The 22,028-nt window shown below is 43.0% G+C and overlaps 1 protein-coding gene across 1 annotated transcript in view; it reads right to left on the minus strand.

Annotated features, from left to right (window-relative positions):
- The window catches only part of LOC126474391 (ATP-dependent translocase ABCB1-like), a 194,693-nt gene that overhangs the window by 42,879 nt on the left and 129,786 nt on the right, over window positions 1-22,028 (minus strand). Inside the window, exons 14-17 of the mRNA XM_050101859.1 lie at window positions 18,342-18,446; window positions 17,232-17,393; window positions 6,517-6,720; window positions 1,701-1,942 (exon numbers count right to left, since the gene is read on the minus strand). Of these exons, the coding sequence (XP_049957816.1) occupies window positions 1,701-1,942; window positions 6,517-6,720; window positions 17,232-17,393; window positions 18,342-18,446 (713 nt within the window). The remainder of the gene's footprint in view (window positions 1-1,700; window positions 1,943-6,516; window positions 6,721-17,231; window positions 17,394-18,341; window positions 18,447-22,028) is intronic.

Consider the following 22,028-nt stretch of genomic DNA (forward strand, 5'->3'; position numbering starts at 1 on the left):
GACGTACCGCCGAATTGCTCAACACGTGGGGCGTGAGGTCTCCACAGTACATCGATGTTGTCGCCAGTGGTCGGCGGAAGGTGCACGTGCCCGTCGACCTGGGACCGGACCGCAGCGACGCACGGATGCACGCCAAGACCGTAGGATCCTACGCAGTGCCGTAGGGGACCGCATCGCCACTTCCCAGCAAATTAGGGACACTGTTGCTCCTGGGGTATCGGCGAGGACCATTCGCAACCGTCTCCATGAAGCTGGGCTACGGTCCCGCACACCGTTAGGCCGTCTTCCGCTCACGCCCCAACATCGTGCAGCCCGCCTCCAGTGGTGTCGCGACAGGCGTGAATGGAGGGACGAATGGAGACGTGTCGTCTTCAGCGATGAGAGTCGCTTCTGCCTTGGTGCCAATGATGGTTGTATGCGTGTTTGGCGCCGTGCAGGTGAGCGCCACAATCAGGACTGCATACGACCGAGGCACACAGGGCCAACACCCGGCATCATGGTGTGGGGAGCGATCTCTTACACTGGCCGTACGTCACTGGTGATCGTCGAGGGGACACTGAATAGTGCACGGTACATCCAAACCGTCATCGAACCCATCGTTCTACCATTCCTAGACCGGCAAGGGAACTTGCTGTTCCAACAGGACAATGCACGTCCGCATGTATCCCGTGCCACCCAACGTGCTCTAGAAGGTGTAAGTCAACTGCCCTGGCCAGCAAGATCTCCGGATCTGTCCCCCATTGAGCATGTTTGGGACTGGATGAAGCGTCGTCTCACGCGGTCTGCACGTCCAGCACGACCGCTGGTCCAACTGAGGCGCCAGGTGGAAATGGCATGGCAAGCCATTCCACAGGACTACATCCAGCATCTCTACGATCGTCTCCATGGGAGAATAGCAGCCTGCATTGCTGCGAAAGGTGGATATACACTGTACTAGTGCCGACATTGTGCATGCTCTGTTGCCTGTGTCTATGTGCCTGTGGTTCTGTCAGTGTGATCATGTGATGTATCTGACCCCAGGAATGTGTCAATAAAGTTTTCCCTTCCTGGGACAATGAATTCACGGTGTTCTTATTTCAATTTCCAGGAGTGTATCAACTCGGAAATGTATTGTGCTATCCTCAGGAAATTGAAGAAACGACTTCAGCATGTTCGCCGCCACAAAAATGGTAACGAGTTAATCTTTCTCCATGACAATTCAAAGACTTATACAAGTTTGCACACCCGAAAGCGTTCGAAAAACTTTATTTGACTATTCTTCCTCATCCAACCTACAGCCCGGATCTCGCAACTTCCGACTTCCATTGTCTGGCCAGATGAAGGATGCACTCCGCGGGAAGCAGAGCGTGGATGATTGGTGAGGATTCTGATGCAGCAAGACGATGGCTCCGACGTCGACCAGTAGAGTGGCATTATGCGGGTATACTGGCCCTCCCGCTAAGAAGGCATAAGGCCGTCGTACTGAACTGAGATTATGTTGCAACATAAGATTTTGTACGCAACAGAGCGGGAAAAAGTATGGTGTATTGGAATCCTGAACAAAATCGACCTGCTTTCGAAAAGGAAGTGTTGCATTACTTATTAAACACCCCTCGTAACATTCAGTCTCCATGTAGATAGGTGATAAAATCCAGAAAAGGGAGTTTACGGGCACCCAACGGCAAGGTTATCACCGGAGCAGGGAAGAAGCGGTTACTCACTTGAAGACGTCCTGATAGGGCACACCGTCAGCATGGACGAGTGTTGCTCCATAATACAAGCACGCAGCGTAGGCAAAAGTGCTAATGTTCCATGAAAGGCTGAAGGCAGCTGCACGCACATGCGTGATGTGTTCAGCAAGATGCAGTGCTGGCCGCAACTCTGACAGGTACTGGGCGTGGAACTGACGCTCGCGGCAGAGACCCGCCACCGTGCGGATGTTACCAACAGCCTCCACAGCCACCTGTAAAAGTTGGATACGTTCACAAATGCCACACACCGTCTGCATTTCTCGTAATACCAAGAAATCATAAGCAATAATCATTTAAGACATTTCATGGACACAAAATTCTCGATAAACTTGCCACGTGGAACTTCGGATAAAACCTAAGCTTTCGAAGTTGGCCACCATCGTCGTTGTCAAAGGCTAAGATTTTCATGAAACTGGAGATGCTACAATTTTTATATCAGAAGGACGGCGTCTGACCGGCAGGATTGTGTCAAGATGATATCAGGAGAGTGGTGCATACCGAGGACAGGGTGGAACTTACACCCGTAGATTACGTTTGCGCTATCTATCAGGCATTACTTGAGCAGGAAGACAGGAGAGCTATTAAAGCTCTCTAGCCTATCCGACAAACTTGTAAAGAATTTGAGACCAAGAGAATCTGGGTTACCCAGGTTGTATGGCCTCAAATTCTGTACAGCTTCGTCAGAGGACCAATCATCAGTGCCGTCGGCTCTCCTAAATACAGGACGGTCAAGTAGTTACCTACATAATTGGCATCAAAACGTTGAATAATGTGCGCACCCCTTCCAACCGTCCTGTTTTTTTATGTATGTTGATGGTGCGTTTTTAATTTGGGCGCATGGCTGTGAGGCACTGTACACGAACAATATGCACCCAAACATAAGTTTTGCCGCAGAGATGGAGAAGGACCGAAAATTCCCTTTCTCAGACGTATTAGTCAAATGGGAAGAAGGTGGACGATGTAGCCATTCCGTGTATCGAAAGCCGATGAATACAGGCCTATATCTCAATGGGCGTAACTCAGAAGAAAGCTATGCTTAACAATTCAATACGCAGAGCTGGGACTATTTTAGACAAGGAGCTCCCCAGCTCCGAGATGAATCCTCTGACGTCGGTGTTCAGAAAGAATGGGTATTCGGTTCATGATATTAGGTCATCATTGTAGGTGAAACCAAGACACAACGCCTTTCAACAAACGCAGGAGGACAAACACGGCGACTTCCATTCTGCGGTGCAAGAAATAGTTAGATAGATGGAGTCCTAAAGAGGCAGACTAATGTTTCGCTCACCCAGGAAAATCAAGGAAATATTGTGACACGTTCAAGATTATCTAGGACTGAGAGTGCGACAGATTTATAATATTCCCTGCGAGTGTGGAAGCATTGACGTAGGGCTGTCTATATGGATTGTCACCAGTCGCTGTGTCAAAAATCACAGTCACCTAAAGTGTGGAAAATTAATTATCAGCTGTGGATTGTCACAATCTGTCAAATAAACAAAACTTATGTTTGAACAACGCAGTCTAACTTTATCGACTCTGTGATTAGAGAAGCAGTACAAATTAGATTATGTGGTAAAAGCTTCAATAGAGAAGCAAAAAGAGAGGACAGTGGAGGAGGTTTCTTAGTATACTGTAGGATGCAAGTGATGGCAATGCTAACGACGCCGGATAAAGAGTGTAAACATGATTTGTGGACGTGGAGTCAGCCACATCAGTTCAAATGGCTCTGAGCACTATGGGACTTAACTTCTGAGGTCATCAGTCCCCTAGAACTTAGAACTACTTAAACCTAACTATCCTAAGGACACCACACACATCCATGCCCGAGGCAGGATTCGAACCTGCGACCGTAGCGGTCTCGCTGTTCCAGACTTCAGCGCCCAGAACCGCACGGCCACTTCGGCCGGCTAGGAAATAGACAAAAAAGAAAAGATTAGCACACTTTCCTAATAATCCGGAGACACAGGTTCCAGCCCCGGGTCTGACACAAATTTTAATTTGTTGCTTCAGCTCTTATCCTTATAGAATTGAAATTTAAATTCACTGTTCCAAATTTCGCTTTTTCAGACACTTTTCTTTCTGTTCCCAGTCTGCATTTTATATCCTGTCTGCTTCGACCAAAATCAGTTACTTTGCCGTTCAGATAGCGATACTCCTCTACTGCTTTTGGTGTCTGATTTAATTTGAATACTTTCGATTAGCCGGCCGGGGTGGACGAGTGGTTCTAGGCGCTACAGTCTGGAACCGTGCGACAGCTACGGTCGCAGGTTCGAATCCTGCCTCGGGCATGGAAGTGTGTAATGTCCTTAGAAGAGTTAGGTTTAAATAGTTCTATGTTCTAGGGGACTGATGACCTCAGATGTTAAGTCCCATGGTGCTCAGAGCCATTTGAACCATTTTGAACTTTCGATTACCCTGACATTTGTTGGTGTCAATCATTTAACCATTCTTCAATGCACTGCCCATTTTCTTCAACTGCTCTCTTAAATCCTATGTCATCTCTGAGGGAATTACAATTTCATCTGTAATCCTCGAAAGGTTTAATTTCTTCTCCCTGAATTTTTAATTCCATCTCCAGATTTCTACTTGGTTTCGTCTACGGACTGTTCAGTCTACAGGCAGAGTATCAATGGGATTAGCTAGAGCCATGAATCACTTCGTTGTCAACTAAGTGTTTTATTCCAACTACTTTCATAACTTCAAGGAACTTATTCACGTCAACGCTGTCAAAATTTTATATCGGATTGGAAACCCATAAAAATCAGAAAAGTCTACATTTACATTTATATGTCTAGGTAAGTGCTGTGCACCGTTACAGACATTGTTTAGTGGAAGGTACGTGCTGCGCCAGAGCATGTCTGTTTACCGATAATGTGACGCGCAACACAGTAAAAAAAAAAAAATAAAAAATAAAAAAAAAATGGCTCTAAGCACTATGGGACATAACATCTAAGGTGATCAGTCCCCTAGACTTAGAACTACTTAAACCTAACTAACCTAAGGACACCACACACATCCATGCCCGAGACAGGATTGGAACCTGCGACCGTAGCATCAGCGCGGTTCCGGACTGAAGCGCCTAGAACCGATCGGGCACAGCAGCCGGCGCAACACAGTAACTTAAAAAAAAAGAATAATGATTTTTAATGTCCAATCGACAACGAGGTCATTACAGGCAGAGCAGAAGATCAGATGAAGGAAGATTGGAGAGGGAAAATGGCCGTGCCCTTTCAAAGGTCTAATGGATATCGTGGAGAACCTAAATCTGTATGGCAGCACGGGAATTTGGACCTCGTCTTCCTGAATGTGAATATAGTGTGCAAACTACTGTTTCGCTGTTCGGTATTAAGGGAAGACTGCACTGAACGTAACTGGACAGCGGCAAAGCGGTGGGTCGCGATGCGGCTCTATTTAGTACACCGCATTTGAACTGTAGCAGCGCGACAATACGCAGAAAATTTTGCTTGTAAATCGTTCGGCAACCGAGAAAAATGGACGGAAGCGACATGGATGTGACAGTAATTTCTTTGTTATTTGACGAAGAGGATTATAAATTTATTTATGGTAACGTGGTTGACCTTGGAAAGAATAGCAATGGGGGATTTTTTCATGGTCATATTTAGCAACAAAAGTATAAGTAGATACCTTGAATATGCCAGACCTAAAAGAATTACAGGGACGACCGTTCGACTGCTTCACGTGTTTGTTGGAGACGGAGCTATTCCATTAAAAACCTACTTGACGAGATCTTATCCAAGTACAAAATTAGATGAGCAATCGAAAAAGCCTTGAGCCTACAGACGTAACGAGGTAAAAGAGTTTCAGAAGGCGCTTTTGGAATATAGTGCTAGAACTTTAGGCTTCACTATCGCCAGATCTCAGTCCAGAGCACGTAGAGGCTGCCTCTTGGGTCTTGCCCAGTTTTCCCAGACATAGTGTTGTTTGACAGTCAAGAGACCGAAGAGATACAATTACTAGACCTTCTTCGTATAGGAGAAAATTTCGTAAATAATGTTATTCAGATACAGGAAATATTCTCATAAGGTAATGTGGTCTGGCAAAACGACGTAGTAAATAGGGGAAACGTCGAAGAGAAAGTAAATAGTAAAAGAATGTAATAATATGAATGTCGTTATAAGGAATAAAGGCCTAATCATCCGTTTGTAATGTGTAGGTATTCGTACGCCATGTTCACTCCCATTTTCTTGGCAGTTTATGCCCAGATGTTATTTTCTTTCTGGTACCATTCATATAATAATAATGTTGAAGGTCATATAGCTCTGGATATCCGCTTACACATACAGTTAACTTTTCCTTGTCTGCGACCACTTTGGTAAACAAACTTTCGTTTTGCACATCAAAAGAGCTGCGATTTGAGTGACGTGTTGTATCGCGACACTTGCTATACCGCACTACCGACAGCGGAACCACGCGACACCGGACGGCGCGTTACAGCTGGCCAGTTGGTCAGCTTTACCTCGCAATGTTGCACCACTCAGTTGCACTGCAGCGGAATGCGTTCTGTCTCATCAAATCTCACGTAAACAATATTTGGTCTTGGTGTCCCGTGCCGCTCTGCTGCAGTTCAGTTCAGCTCATTGCAGTTTCATCTTTAGCTTCACAGACCTACATACAATACACTCTTCGGCATACACTCGCGAGAGGTTTGTAGTCATGGCCCTTACGATGAGCACTTTTTTTTCGTGCAATGGTCTACTGTGGCGCTGAAAACTAAAAGTGCTATTTTACTATAAGAGTAAAACAAGAGGTGGCGTGAAGTAAGCACCTTGGTGGCCTTCTCTAGCGATTTCCGCATGCGCTCATCCCCCGCCTTCTCCACGTGGGCGTCGTAGTATTCGGACGCCATCAGGACGGGCATGAAGGCGATCGTCAACAGTCCTAGTCTCCACTCGTAGTACAGGCACAGTCCAACAGAGAGCACCAGCGTCGCAAGCGCCTGCACCACTGAGTTGATTGGCTGGCCTGTAGCCTGCAAAACAGAATTTATTTGCTTGCTTATTCAACTCCGTAAAAGCAAATATATATTTATCATTCAACACGAAATTAGGCAAGAAGGCGAAACATGAAAATTCTGGTGTTTCTTATTACTCTATGACTGTCTCTGTTTTGACTGTTGATTTATGAAAGTCACCAAATGTGCACTCCTAATCGATGTTAACACAGTCGCAATGGGATTCATGTAGCACTCTGAGCAATATCCTTTTACAGCTTCGGCTTTGGTCAAAAAAATATTTTGATGCGTGCTGACGGTACCAACGAACCAATTGCATCAAACTGACACTATTATGTTAATATGTGGATACCTAGCAATAGTAAACGAGGAATGACGACAAATTCATTTATGAGAAGATCCAGTCAATATAATGAACTTTGTTGTTTATTACATCATAATTATTCACAGCCAACAGATTTAAGAAGTTTTTCACTGGTGATTAGTTCAAACGTTCTGTGGTCCATAGCATGCCATCGCTTAACACCTCATAGAATAGAAAATGTTCCTCGTGTTTTCCTTAAATGCTATATCAACTATGGCATCAAGTGTGATACCATTTCACTGGCATTCTCCAGTTGTTAATGGAAGGACAGGTTTCCATTAGACGTTGATAGTGGTTGAGTAGGATCCACCCACTGAGCCACACAGATTTGGAGAAATGCAAGTTAAATACACTACTGGCCATTAAAATAGCTACACCACGAAGATGACGTGCTACAGACGCGAAATTTAACCGACAGGTAGAAGATGCTGTGATATGCAAATGATTAACTTTTCAGAGCATTCACACAAGGTTGGCGCCTGTTACGACATTTACAACGTGCTGACATGAGGAAAGTTTCCAACCGATTACTCATACACAAACAGCAGTTGACCGGCGTTGCCTGGTGAAACGTTGTTGTGATGCCTCGTGTAAGGAGAGGAAATGCATACCATCACGTTTCCGACTTTGATAAAAGTCGAATTGTAGCCTATCGCGATTGCGGTTTATCGTATCGCGACATTGCTGCTCGCGTTGGTCCAGATCCAATGATTGTTAGCAGAATATGGAATCGGGGGGTTCAGGAGGGTAACACGGAACGCCGTGCTAGATCCCAACGGCCTCGTATCACTAGCAGTCGAGATGACAGGCATCTTATCCGTATGGCTGTAACGGATCGTACAGCTACGTCTCGATCCCTGAGTCAACAGTTGGGGACGTTTGCAAGATAACAACCATCTGCACCAACAGTTCGACGACGTTTGCAGCAGCACGAACTGTCAGCTCGGAGACCATGGCTGCGGTTACTCTTGACGCTGCGTCACAGACAGGAGAGCCTGCGATGGTGTGCTCGACGACGGACTTGGGTGCACAAATGGCAAAACGTCATTTTTTTTGGATGAATCCAGGTTCTGTTTACAGCATCATGATGGTCGCATCCGTGTTTGGCGACATCGCGGTGACCGTAAATTGGAAGCGTATATTCGTCATCGCCATACTGGCCTATCACCCGCCGTGATGCTATGGTGTGCCATTGGTTCCACGTTTTGGTCACCTCTTGTTCGCATTGACGGCACTTTAAACAGTGGACGTTACATTTCAGATGTGTTACGACCCGTGGCTCTACCCTTCATTCGATTCCTGCGAAACCCTACAATTCAGCAGGATAATGCACGACCGCATGTTGCAGGTCTTGTACCGGCCTTTCTGGATACAGAAAATGTTCGACTGCTGCCCTGGCCAGCACATTCTCCAGATCTCTCACCAATTGAAAACGTCTGGTCAATGGTAGCCGAGCAAGTGGCTCCTCACAATACGCCAATCACTACTCTTGATGAACAGTGGTATCGTGTTGAAGCTGCATGGGCAGCTGTAAATGTACATGCCATCCAAGCTCTGTTTGACTCAATGCCCAGGCGTATCAATGCCGTTATTACGGCCAGAGGTGGTTGTTCTGGGTACTGATTTCTCAGGATCTATGCACACAAATTGCGTGAAAATGTAATTACATGTCAGTTCCAGTATAATATATTTGTCCAATTAATACTCGTTTATCATCTACATTTCTTCTTGGTGTAGCAGTTTTAATGCCAGTAGTGTAACTCTTCTGTGTTATCTTGTTCGCTAATCATTTCCGCTCCTGTCCAGCATTCCTATGGCGACAGTTGAGAGGCCACTCTGTAGCCCACCTCGTCCTACTGTCGTGTACGAAGTTGTACACAACCTCAAAAAATGCTACAAATTCGTTTTGGAATGACTGGATCATTTTTAACACTTGTGGGCTAATTTCAACAAATATCTCAGTCATTCATCAGGAAGTCTAACATTGTTCGAGTTGGGCAATCTACCAGCGTGTGAGTAAATTATGTGTTTTAGAAAAATACTGAAGAAAGATTGGAAAAATCTTATTGACACTCTTGGGCAGAAAAAAAGATACATTAAGAATGGGGCTGTTCATTATGAGTTCAAGAAATGACGCATGACACACAAATTTGGTCCATATTTACGTGGTAAGGATTCTTCCCCCCCCCCCCCCCCTTTCCACCTCCATCGAACCATGGTCCTTGCCGTTGATGGGGAGGCTTGCGTGCCTCAACGATACAGACAGCCGTATCGTAGGTGCAACCACAACGGAGCGGTATCTGTTGAGAGGCCAGACAAACGTATGGTTTCTCAAGAGGGGCAGCAGCCTTTTCAGTAGTTGCAGGGGCAACAGTCTCGATGATTGACTGATCTGGCCCTGTAACACTAACCAAAACGGCCTTGCTGTTTTGGTACTGCGAACGGCTGAAAGCAAGGGGAAACTACAGCCGTATTTTTCGCGAGGGCATGTAGCTTTACTGTATGTATGATTAAATGATGATGGCGTCCTCTTGGGTAAAATATTCCGGAGGTAAAACAGTCCCCCATTCGGATCTCCGCGCGGAGACTACTCAAGAGGACATCGTCATCAGGAGAAAGAGAACTGGCATTCTACGGATCGGAGCGTGGAATGTCAGATCCCTTAATCGGGCAGGTAGGTAAGAAAATTTAAAAAGGGAAATGGATAGGTTAAAGATAAATATAGTAGGAATTAGTGAAGTTCGGTGGCGGGAGGAACAAGACTTTAGGTCAGGTGAATACAGAGTTACAAATACAAAATCAAATAGGGGTAATGCAGGAGTAGATTTAATAATGAATAAAAAAATGGTAGTGCGGGTAAGCTACTACAAACAGTATAGTGAACGCATTATTGTGGCCAAGATAGACACGAAGCCCATGCCTACCACAGTAGTACAAGTTTATATGCCAACTAGCTCTGCAGATGATGAAGAAATTGACGAAATGTATGATGAGATAAAAGAAATTATTCAGGTAGTGAAGGGAGATGAAAATTTAATTGTCATGGGTGACTGGAATTCGACAGTAGGAAAAGGAAGAGAAGGAAACGTAGTAGGTGAATATGGATTGGGGCTAAGAAATGAAAGGGGAAGCCGCCTGGTAGAATTTTGCACAGAGCATAACTTAATCACAGCTAACACTTGGTTAAAGAATCATGAAAGACGGTTGTATACGTGGAAGAACCCTGGAAATACTAAAAGCTTTCAGACAGATTATATAATTGTAAGACATAGATTTAGGAACCAGATTTTAAATTGTAAGACATTTCCAGGGGCAGATGTGGACTCTGACCACAATCTATTGGTTATGAACTGTAGATTAAAACTGAAGAAACTGAAAAAAAGGGCGAATTTAAGGAGATGGGACCTGGATAAACTGACTAAACCAGAGGTTGTACAGAGTTTCAGGGAGAGCATAAGGGAACAATTGACAGGAAGGGGGGAAAGAAATACATTAGAAGTATGGGTAGCTCTGAGGAATGAAATAGTGAAGGCAGCAGAGGATCAAGTAGGTAAAAAGACAAGGGCTAGTAGAAATCCTTGGGTAACAGGAGAGATACTGAATTTATTTGATGAAAGGAGAAAATACAAAAATGCAGCAAGTGAAGCAGGCAAAAAGGAATACAAACGTCTGAAAAATGAGATCGACAGGAAGTGCAAAATGGCTAAGCAGGGATGGGTAGAGGACAAATGAAAGGATGTAGAGGCTTATCTCACGAGTGGTAAGATAGATACTGCCTACAGGAAAATTAAAGAGACCTTTGGAGATAAGAGAACCACTCGCATGAATATCAAGAGCTCAGATGGAAACCCAGTTCTAAGCAAAGAAGGGAAAGCAGAAAGGTGGAAGGAGTATATTGAGGTTCTATACAGGGGCGATGTTCTTGAGGACAGTATTATGGAAATGGAAGAGGAGGCAGACGAAGATGAAATGGAGATATGATACTGCGTGAAGAGTTTGCAGAACACTGAAAGATCAAAGTCGAAACAAGGCCCCGGGAGCAGACAAAATTCAATTAGAACTACTGACAGCCAATCCTGACAAAACCCTACCATCTGGTGAAGAAGACGTATGAGACAGGCAAAATTCCCTCAGACTTCAAGAAGAATATAATAATTCCAATCCCAAAGAAAGCAGGTGTTGACAGATTTGAAAAGTACCGAACTATCAGTTTAATTAGTCACAGCTGCAAAATACTAACGCGAATTCTTTACAGACGAATGGAAAAACTGGTAGAAGCCGACCTCGGGAAAGATCAGTTTGGATTCCGTAGAAATGTTGGAACACGTGAGGCAATACTGACCCTACGACTTATCTCAGAAAATAGATTAAGGAAAGGCAAACCTACGTTTCTAGCATTTTTAGACTTAGAGGAAGCTTTCGACAATGTTGACTGGAATACTCTCTTTCAAATTCTAAAGATGGCAGGGGTAAAATACAGGGAGCGAAAGGCTATTTACAAATTGTACAAGAACCAGATGGCAGTTAGAAGAGTCGAGGGACATGGAAGGGAAGCAGTGGTTGGGAAGGAAGTGAGACAGGGTTGTATCCTCTCCCCGATGCTATTCAATCTGTATATTGAGCAAGCAGTAAAGGAAACGAAAGATAAGTTCGGAGTAGGTATTAAAATCAATGGAGAAGAAATAAAAACTTTGAGGTTCGCCTATGACATTGTAATTCTGTCAGAGACAGCAAAGGACTTGGAAGAGCAGTTGAACGAAATGGACAGTGCCTTGAAAGGAGGGTATAAGATGAAGATCAAACATGATTGTCGAAGTAGAGACGATATAAAATGGAGACTGGCAATGGCAAGGAAAGCGTTTCTGAAGAAGAGAAATTTGTTAATATCGAGTATTGATTTAAGTGTCAGGAAGTCGTTTCTGAAAGTATATGTGTGGAGTGCAGCCATGTATGGAAGTGAAACATGGACGATAAATGGTTTAGACAAGAAGAGAATAGAAGCTTTTGAAATGTGGTGCTGCAGAAGAATGCTGAAGATTAGATGGGTAGATCACATAACTAATGAGGAGGTATTGAATAGAATTGGGGAGAAGAGGAGCTCGTGGCACAACTTGACTAGAAGAAGGAATCGGTTGGTAAGACATGTTGTGAGACATTGAGGGACCGCCAATTTAGTATTGGAGGGCAGCGTGGAGGGTAAAAATCGCAGAGGGAGACCAAGAGATGAATACACTAAGCAGATTCAGAAGGATGTAGGCTGCAGTAGGTACTGGAAGATGAAGGAGCTTGCACAGGATAGATTAGCATGGAGAGCTGCATCGAACCAGTCTCAGGACTGAAGACCACAACTACAAAAACAACAACAGAAAAATCGTGGAGAAAGATTGGAAAAATCTTATTGACACTGTTGGGCAGAAAAAAAGAAACAGAAAGAGTGGGGCTGTTCATTATGAGTTCAAGGAATGACGCCTGACACACAAGTTTAGTCCATATTTACGTAGTAAGGATGACATCTTCAGGTGATTAATATCTCTTATTTATAAATGCAGCAGAAGGCGTCATTCCTATTTATAAATATGTAACAAGAGCTGTTGTACCAAGACAGAAAGAAAGCAGGTTACTTGCACAGTGGGTGCCAGCTGAGGCAGCTTGGGCTAATGCCAACCAGAGAGCTGAAATGTACCAGACACTTTCTGCGCCGCATGTTGGTGAAGCACTGCCCTGACAGATTCGAGACGAGCACCCTGCAGTCTTCCTCAGATAGTTTTAAGGCAGGTACTAGGTAAAAAATTATTTTTTCGTTACTTATAGTGTATGTCAGGATTGTGGTGAAGCGCCCATTATTTTCTCAATGGTCATATTCATTGTGACATTCTGCATTTAAGCATGACACTGCACGAAATTCTAAAAGGTTGCAATGAAAGATAGGCATCGCTATGATTTTGCATTTGCAGCAAAAATGGTTCAAATGGCACTCAGCACTATGGGACTTAACATCTGAGGTCATCAGTTCCCTACAACTTAGAACTACTTAAACCTAACTAACCTAAGGACATCACACACATCCATGCCGAGGCAGAATTCGAACCGTAGCGGTCACACGGTTCCAGAACCTAGAACCGCTCGGCCACTCCGGCCGGCGCATTTGTAGCATATTACATCATAAGTTACTGTGTATGAAATTTAGCTAACATACTGAATTTTACTTTAGACTTGGGAGGAGGTCTCCAATCTCGAGGAAATGGAAGCTATGCAATGTACTGAGATGCGATCGCATACCCCAGCTACAAAGCCACAATAAAATATTCGTAACATCCGTAATGTCCCGTACACAGTTTGAGATATCGCAACGTGATTTTGGCAAATAATACCACGCAAAGAGTAAGTATTTTGCCATATGGTTAATATGCAGAACTTCATCATCCACATTGTGTTTCAAGTAACTGTAGATTTCTGAATGAAACAGTGTAATTGCTAAAGGGCTATCGGCAGTTGCTGAAACAAGAATTGCTGTGGGTATAGCAGCAACCTAAGTGAAGAAATTACATGTTTCTTTTTATAACGTGGATATGCGTTAGGATTCAGTGACATTTGCATCTACACTAGCATGTTAGTGAGGTGACATTGTGTAAACTCTGCTGTGTTCTAGCAGGAGAAGCGAATTTTAATATGGCTACAAAAAGTGCAGACGAGTGTGACTAAGACAGCAGCGCTAACGAAGCGTGCCTCACCTTCTACTCGTAACGGCTCTGCTGCCACTTGACTGGCAGACTAACCAACGTTCCTTGTGAATACCCGTGGACGCACAGAGCTGAGCGGGATTGCGTAAGTTTTCTGTAGTGTTGGGGATAAGAAGTAACTTGGAACTTACGCGATAGTTAGTGATACTGTGTTGAGCGTTCTTTAGGTCTTCGTTACAAGGTCGACATTCACACACAGAAATACGAGGACATGATAAAAAATCTCGACGTGGCGGAAATGAATGAGATTTCTTAGGTAAAACATTTCCTTTTTTTCCAACATACTCCTTTTCTAGATATATGTCCCTCGTTCAACTTTTTCCGTTTGGAACATTCGATCTCTGGAGTGTTATACTGTAAAGCATGCTAGATAGCCATCTAAGGCAGTCATAAACTTCTCATTGAAATCTAATCGTCTTGGAAAGACAAATTTTCTTAGATATGTCATACTTTCTGTCCCAGAGTATTTCCATTGCCGAAGCATTTAATGAGAACGTATACTGTAATTAATTTTTTCATTTGCAGTTCTAGCATCTTCTCGCTTATTTTATCGTCAGGTTAGCCCAGAAGACTGATTTCATGTTCCCTTTTGCTAATAATCAACAAAAATAGTTGAGTTCATCTTGTAAAGTACTGTTGATAATCTCTCCAGACGAAGAAATTAGTTTCACCCTGCTTAGTTTAGTGGCCCCGTCGGCCATCATATCTTCCCCTCTCCGCTGCTTTCATTGTGATTTAGTTTGTTATGAGAATACAGTGTATGTTCTTTCGGACACGTCTGAAAGAACAGACATCAATGATGACCTGCAGCGGTGTAGAACGAAATTAGAACTATATTAATACCCTCACCTGCTGACGGGCATGGATCTTTACCAACGGGGACACGTGAAAATGCGTGTCCCGACCGGGACTCGAACCCGGGATCTCCTGCTTATATCGCAGACACTCTATCTCTCTGAGCCACCGAAGGCACAGAGGATAGTGCGACTGCAATGACTATCTCGCGCACACCACCCGCGAGACCCACATTCTCACCTTATATGTCTACACACTACAATCGTAGTGTCCCACACCAAAACACTCATTATTCGTGGAAGACATTCTTACCAAGTCCCGTACGAGTCCGGGGAACATGAGTGCATCCACACAGAAGAAGAAGGTCATGGCCGGTATTGCCAGAACTGCATACTTATATGGATATGGTGTCTGTTCTTTCGGACAGGTCTGAAAGAACAGACACCATTGATGACCTGCGTCTGCCTTGTTAGCAGGAGTTCCCGGGTTCGAGTCCCCGTCGGGGCACATATTTTCACCTGTCCTCGTTGATATATATCAACGCCCGCCAGGAGCTGAAGGTATTAATATAATTCTAATTTCATTTAGTTTCTGATGCAAGGCTTTGTGCCCCAAGCACGCCAAAAAATTAAAGGAAAACGTGGGATTGTTCTTAACAAATGGCTCTGGGTGCTATGGGACTTAACAGCTATGGTCATCAGTCCCCTAGAACTTAGAACTACTTAAACCTAACTAACCTAAGGACAGCACACAACACCCAGCCATCACGAGGCAGAGAAAATCCCTGACCCCGCCGGGAATCGAACCCGGGGACCCGGGCGTGGGAAGTTAGAACGCTACCGCACGACCACGAGATGCGGGCTGTTCATAACACGCTCTAGACTTATTGAGAATTTTTTTTTCTCAGTTGCTCATGGCTATCGTTCAACAAAGGCAATGTTTTCTCGTAATTACTTCCTCATAAATGTTTCGCATCCTTCCCTGTGAAATGCGTACATTACCATGTGTTTCATACGCCGTTAATCATCGATCGTTCTGTACGGATGTTATCTTTTTCAAGAATAGTACGAACAAGTTTGAATTCTGCTGGATACTTGTTAACTATGGAAAGTCAAGATACCTCATAAATCTTCACCAATTCTGAATGCACTTCCTTAGGTGATAAATCATCCTAAGCAAACGATGAATCACGTATGGTACACTGGTTTATCATTAGAATGTAACCCATACAAATTAACTACTGGAAAAATCTCATAAACGCAAGTATTGAAAATATTACACCAAACTTTTATTTACGTTACTACCTGATATGAATCAACACAATAAGAACAAATTTTGAGACAGGACTGTTGGCCACTAATCACTCAGAGGGTGAAATTCTTGATACCGCCGTTAGACACTATAAAAATCCACGAAACTGTTCTAGCTTTCGGACAAAATGATACTTTCCTCAGCCAGGAAAGAGATGTACCTGTAGTGAAAACTGAGCAGTCTCCCCTTTAGACACATAAAAAAATATTGGTGTAAATGCTGTCCTTGTGCCAAGTGAATTTTTCTCACTGTCCAGGCAATTTAATGTATAATACGGGATGGGTCCGTGTCGATAGCATGAACTTTGGAAAAAGCGGGAGTAACCCCGAAGAAGGAAGAAGAACAGGCCTGTATTTGGTAGAAATGTACAGAATTACCGCTGCTAGTTGTGATTACATATGGATACGGAAGACGAAGAAAGAAGTGCTCGAATTATAAAGATTCTAAGACAGTGATGTAGTCTTTCGCATCTCCTGTTCAGTCTATACATCGAGGAACGAATGATGGAAATGAACGAAAGGTTCAAGAGTGAGATTTAAGTGCAAGGTGAAAGGATATCCATGAAAAGGTCCGTTGATGCGACTGCTATACAAAGTGAACGTGGAGGAGACATACAGGATCCATTTAATGGAATGAATAATCTAATGAGTGCAGAATAAGGATCGAGAGTAAATCGAAGAAAGACGAAAGTAATGACAAGTAGCAGAAATGAGAAGAGCGAGAATCTTAACATAGCAAAACGGTGATCATGAAGTAGATGAAGTTAAGGTATTCTGCAAACTAGGTAAGAACTTAACCCATGGGAGACGGAACAGGGAGGACATAAAAAGCAAACTAATACTGCTAAAAAGGGCATCCCTGGCCAAGAAAAGCATTAAATATAAACCTCAATTTGATGAAGAATTATCTGATAGCGTAAGCCTGCCGCGCAGCATTATATGGCAGTGAAACGTGGATTGTGAGATAATCGGAGCATCTGAGATGTGGTGCTACAGAAGAATGTTGAAAATTAGGTGTCTGACAAGGTAAAGAATGAGGAGGTTCTCTGCAGTATCGGTGAGGAAAGGACTATATGGAAAACACTGGGTAGAAGAAGGGACAGCGTGATGTTCCTTCAAGAATCTGTAGAGGATAAAAACTGTAAGGGAAGACAAAGAATAGAATACATCCAGTAGAAAGCGCTACTCTGAGATGTAAATGTTGACACAGGAGTGAAATTCGTGGTGGGCCACAGAGAGAAAATGTTCAAAGTGTTTTTTGTAAGCTGTTTACAGTTACATGGTGCAAACTGAGTAATGATCTTTGAAACAGCAGCTTACCCCTCGCACGGCTGAAGTATCCGTGGATAGCCTGGTACAGAGGGCGCCAGTGCTGTTGTTCTTGTCGTCGAACCACGCCATCTCCTGGCGCAGCATCGCCGAAAATGTGAGCGTGCGCAGCCGCATAGTCAGCCTGTCGCCGGCGACGTCGAATGTGTATATCTGCAACAAGTACGACACGGTGGTGGCTGTGATGGAGGCTTTCCCAGGGCATCATGTAAGTTTTGCGATACGGTCCGAACAGTAACCAGAGTTTCAGAAACGTCATTTCGCATCTGAACTGTTACTCACAATGGCAATTTTCATTAGCAGTGTGCCATTTTCAAGTTTTAACTCAAATGAAGTGCGTAGATATACGTATTTATTCATAAGAGGACGTCGTTCTCGTGGCCAAATTTCGCTAAGGTTCAGATGAAAAGAATTACACGAATATGGTAAGAAGAGTACTGTTTCTAGTTACTAATGGAGATTGCAACGTGCAAAACAAACATTACCAGTAGCGTACTGTTTCAAGTACATGTATATACTTATTCACAGAAGCTGTTTTGCGTAAATGAATTTAGATAAAGCAGTGTCATTCAGCTGTATGGGGTGAAGATTTCAAAGGCATGTTTCGCCTCTAATTTAACAGTTAAAACAGTTACTAGCTCTTTAATACAGAATAATTTACAAACTGACAGAAATATATCGAATCGCAAAGTAGCACACTAGGTTGCTAAGTCTGATAAGCTTGTAGTTTAAAGACCAGGAACATAATTTTATTTTGAATGTTATTCTGAATGTTACAGGAAACGAAGTCAGTTTTCCATACCATCAGAAACAGCTATAACAGAAAGCAAACGTCCTTGAAACACATCTTGTGATTGGGCCACTCTCTCTCTCTCTCTCTCTCTCTCTCTCTCTTATTTCTCTTAAATGCACAGAAACAGATCGGAGTATTACAAAAACGTTTATTACTTGAAAAGTTACAAGCTGGCATATATATATATATATATATATATATATATATCACAATAGACAAGTTATCACTGACTACCCTGTTCATTACGGTTCCTTTCGTTACGCTAGCTACTCCACTTGCGCAGTATCATTGTATAATTTGGGACATACCTGTAAGAAAGAGCTTATGCTCATAACGACAGCCATGATGATGAACACGGCGCAGTACCAGTACGTCTGACTGCGGAGAACAACTGGATCCGGCTGAGAAAGGACCTGAAGATAGGGAAATGAGTCGCAAAAACCACTGAAGAAAATTTACTGCAAAATTTATCCCCTTCTCAAGTACTAATTTTATTCATGACTTAATAATTAGCCTTCAGGAACTGTGCTGTACTTGATATCACAAACATCACAAACATTTTAAGTTTTATTGTGAGCACTATAAAATTACAAGCGCGTTTGATTTAAGCAGTGCACTAATTCTCCTTTTATGATTTCAGCTGGTCGATGGTACAGTACTCAGAGAATAAACAAAAACTCACTTATCATAGAAGTACTCCTAGCAGTAGCCTATTTCTCGTAAATTTACAGAAACAGACCGGAGTATTACAAAAAAGTTTATTACTTGAAAAGTTACAAACTGGCATTATTCGATGTGGTTGCAAACAGTACGTAGAGGTGGAACTCCTGAACGCATTTGAAAGCCATTACAAATGGAAGTAATGCGGACTATCTGTTAGGCGGCTTGTGCACAGTAGAGGGGCACGCTTGTCTTGATATACATTTAAATGCACAAAATAGTGAATTAAATTACTCCATTATGTAAAGGACTGGGTCAAATGAAACGTCTACAGTTGCTGAACATGTAAGTTGAGTGGTGATAAATTCTCATTTATTGAAAAAATATATACCGCCGTTTTTCAGTGCATTTACGTGACAAAAAGGTCACGCTTCTGATAACTCTGTCGGAATGATTGATTTTTCAATTGTTCTGTTGCCGTTGTATCAAAAAATGGTTCAAGTGGCTCTGAGCACTATGGGACTTAACATCTGAGGTCATCAGTCCTCTAGAACTTAGAACAACTTAAACCTAACTAACCTAAGGACATCACACACATCCATGCCCGAGGAAGGATTCGAACCTGCGTCCGTAGCGGTCGCGCCGTTCCAGAGTGAAGCGCCTAGAACCCCTCGGCCACACCGGCCGGCCGCCGTTGCATTACACAGCTTATACTAATACCTGTTCTATGAACACGTTGCCTCGTGGAACTCAGAACGTAATAAATCCGTTCTCGCAAGTACAGAAACGAATTACTTAATGTACTGAACCAGTAAAATATCATTACGGATAGAGCATTAAACAATCGCAGTTACACAGTTTAGGTGACATTACTCGCAATTCTGAAGAGAGGGAGGTTATTCCATTTCCAGTACTGCCATTCCCAGAAAAAATTTATAATGATCAATGTATGCCACAGGGTACATTCTTCCGTATGTCACAATGTCTACGTTCCATCGCTACCAACTTTTACTTGGACTCCCAACGTAGGGTCTCAATGGAGTGAACGTGTTCAGTGTTAGTAATACGAAAGGGTCGTAGACAGTATGATATACGGAAATCTGGCCGGTCTGGAAGCATGCTTGGATAGTCGACGTTGTTTAGCCGACCGCTCGTGACAAGAGGGATGGCTCTGAGCACTATGGGACTTAACTACTGAGGTCATCAGTCCTCTAGAACTTAGAACTACTTAAACCTAACTAACCTAAGGACATCACACACATCCATGCCCGAGGCAGGATTCGAACCTGCGACCGTAGCGGTCACGCGGTTCCAAACTGACGCGCTTAGAACCGCACGGCCACACCGGCCGGCGACAAGAGGGATGTCCGAATTCGAGTCCCGGTTAGAGATGGCGCTTATCGCTGAAACAACCGGTTTTCAGCTATTCGTTTTTTAATACCATTTTAACCTGATTATTAAAATCTCTCTAAAAAACGGATTCTGAAATAACCGATTTTCGGTTTTTGTATCCCCATTATTTTCTGTAGTAAGCGTAGAAATCGAAAAGTTTTCGCCCCCTCAGTTTCAAGATTCATAGAATCAAAACATTAAAATAAACAGGCAAATAAAAGAAAACTTGGTCCAACCACAGTTCGCTGCTTTTGTCGAAAACGGATAAGTGTTCAGATACCGCAAAAAACCACCATTATATTCCTAATGATTCAAATTTTTTGAAACTCTGCGAAAAATTATGTTGTAACCGAGTATCGAACCACTGTTTCGGAATTACGAATAGTCAGTGCTAAAGGCTAGACACTGAGATTGAAGAACTCCATTTATCGTGTTTATTTGTCAGTTTTCAAGGTCTACAATTCGATAATGGTGTATAATGTAGATACAGGTAGCAGATCGCTACTTTCTATTTTTGTCGTAAATTATTAATGAACTGTTAATTTTTAAGTTGTCTCCTAATATGGCGTCGCTAGTTTGTTGTGGTACCTCCCGTATTTAAGCTTTTACAGCAAGTGGCACATTGTACTTCATTGATACAGCAGTTCATAAAATGCTTCCAGACTAGGGACTGCTCCATTCTCTGCCGCAGTTGATGTTCGACGACGACAGAGAGAAATTGACATATAGATCAGATGGAACAAATGTAACATACAGCATGTACGTGCATACCATCTAATAGGCCACGTCGGATGGTAATAGGTAGTTTATACTCTCAGCAACGTTGTACGATTTCTTATGTTATTTGTTTCTCGTTTCTGTCGGCGTCGTTATTGAAATAGCACTGTTTGCTTTTCTCATTTTCTATTGTAACGCTATATTTCAAACCAATGGAAATTTTACCAATGAAAATTACTAGTTTCTTTAACAAAAATGTTTATTTGAAATAAAAGAATTTAATACTGCATGCTATGGCTCATTGGTTTTTCGGTTTTTACCGACTTGAGGTGAAAAAATTTAGGAAGAAATACCTTTTATAACCGAGGCCAAACAAATACCGAAAAATATGGGTTATTCAGAACTGAAACACCAGTATCGGTTTTAACTGGTTGGTTTTCTCATCCATAGTCCCGGTCCGGCACTAATTTTCATGTCTCACCAGTAGATAACATTTCCATACCTAATGCAGCTAAAGACAGAAAGATTCCTCAGTTGTAAATAAATTCCGTAACTCATTTTCACTTTTTCTGTTACCACCTCAATTGTGATTCGCCATCCTTAGAGCACCAGTGCCACCATTTCCCTGCGGTTAAGTGTTCTACACAGAAAGGTCGCCAGCCACTTCGTTCCTCATTTAGTGAATGCGTCAACTTATCGCTGTGTCGAACGAGAGTGGTTTGTTGCCATACACTTCCACCAAATCAGTGTAGACTGTTGCTTCGTTGTTCCCCTTCAAATGCAGAAAACAATTTACTACACGACTCACGACTTTATCATTGGCCTGCACCATTTAGTGTTGTGGTTTCAACGAGCAACAGGGTTTCAGACACGTACGCGCAAACGTATAAAACATGAATTAATATACATAATTTTATTTTAGGTGATAATTAAAACGCTATATGGGAGTGGTGACAACTTTAATCCTATCTGGTCGATCAAAGCACAGCTGGAGACCCTTACTGAGACTGATTTAATACTGTATCAGTGGCAGAGAATTCATTCGTTTCCAAAAAATGGTTCAAATGGCTCTGAGTACTATGGGACTTAACTACTGTGGTCATGAGTCCCATAGAACTTAGAACTACTTAAACCTAACTAACCTAAGGACATCACACACATCCATGCCCGAGGCAGGATTCGAACCTGCGACCGTAGCGGTCACGCGGTTCCAGACTGTAGCACCT

The sequence above is a fragment of the Schistocerca serialis genome, chromosome 4 (genome assembly GCF_023864345.2).
Source record: "Schistocerca serialis cubense isolate TAMUIC-IGC-003099 chromosome 4, iqSchSeri2.2, whole genome shotgun sequence".
Taxonomy (NCBI): Eukaryota; Metazoa; Arthropoda; class Insecta; order Orthoptera; family Acrididae; genus Schistocerca; species Schistocerca serialis.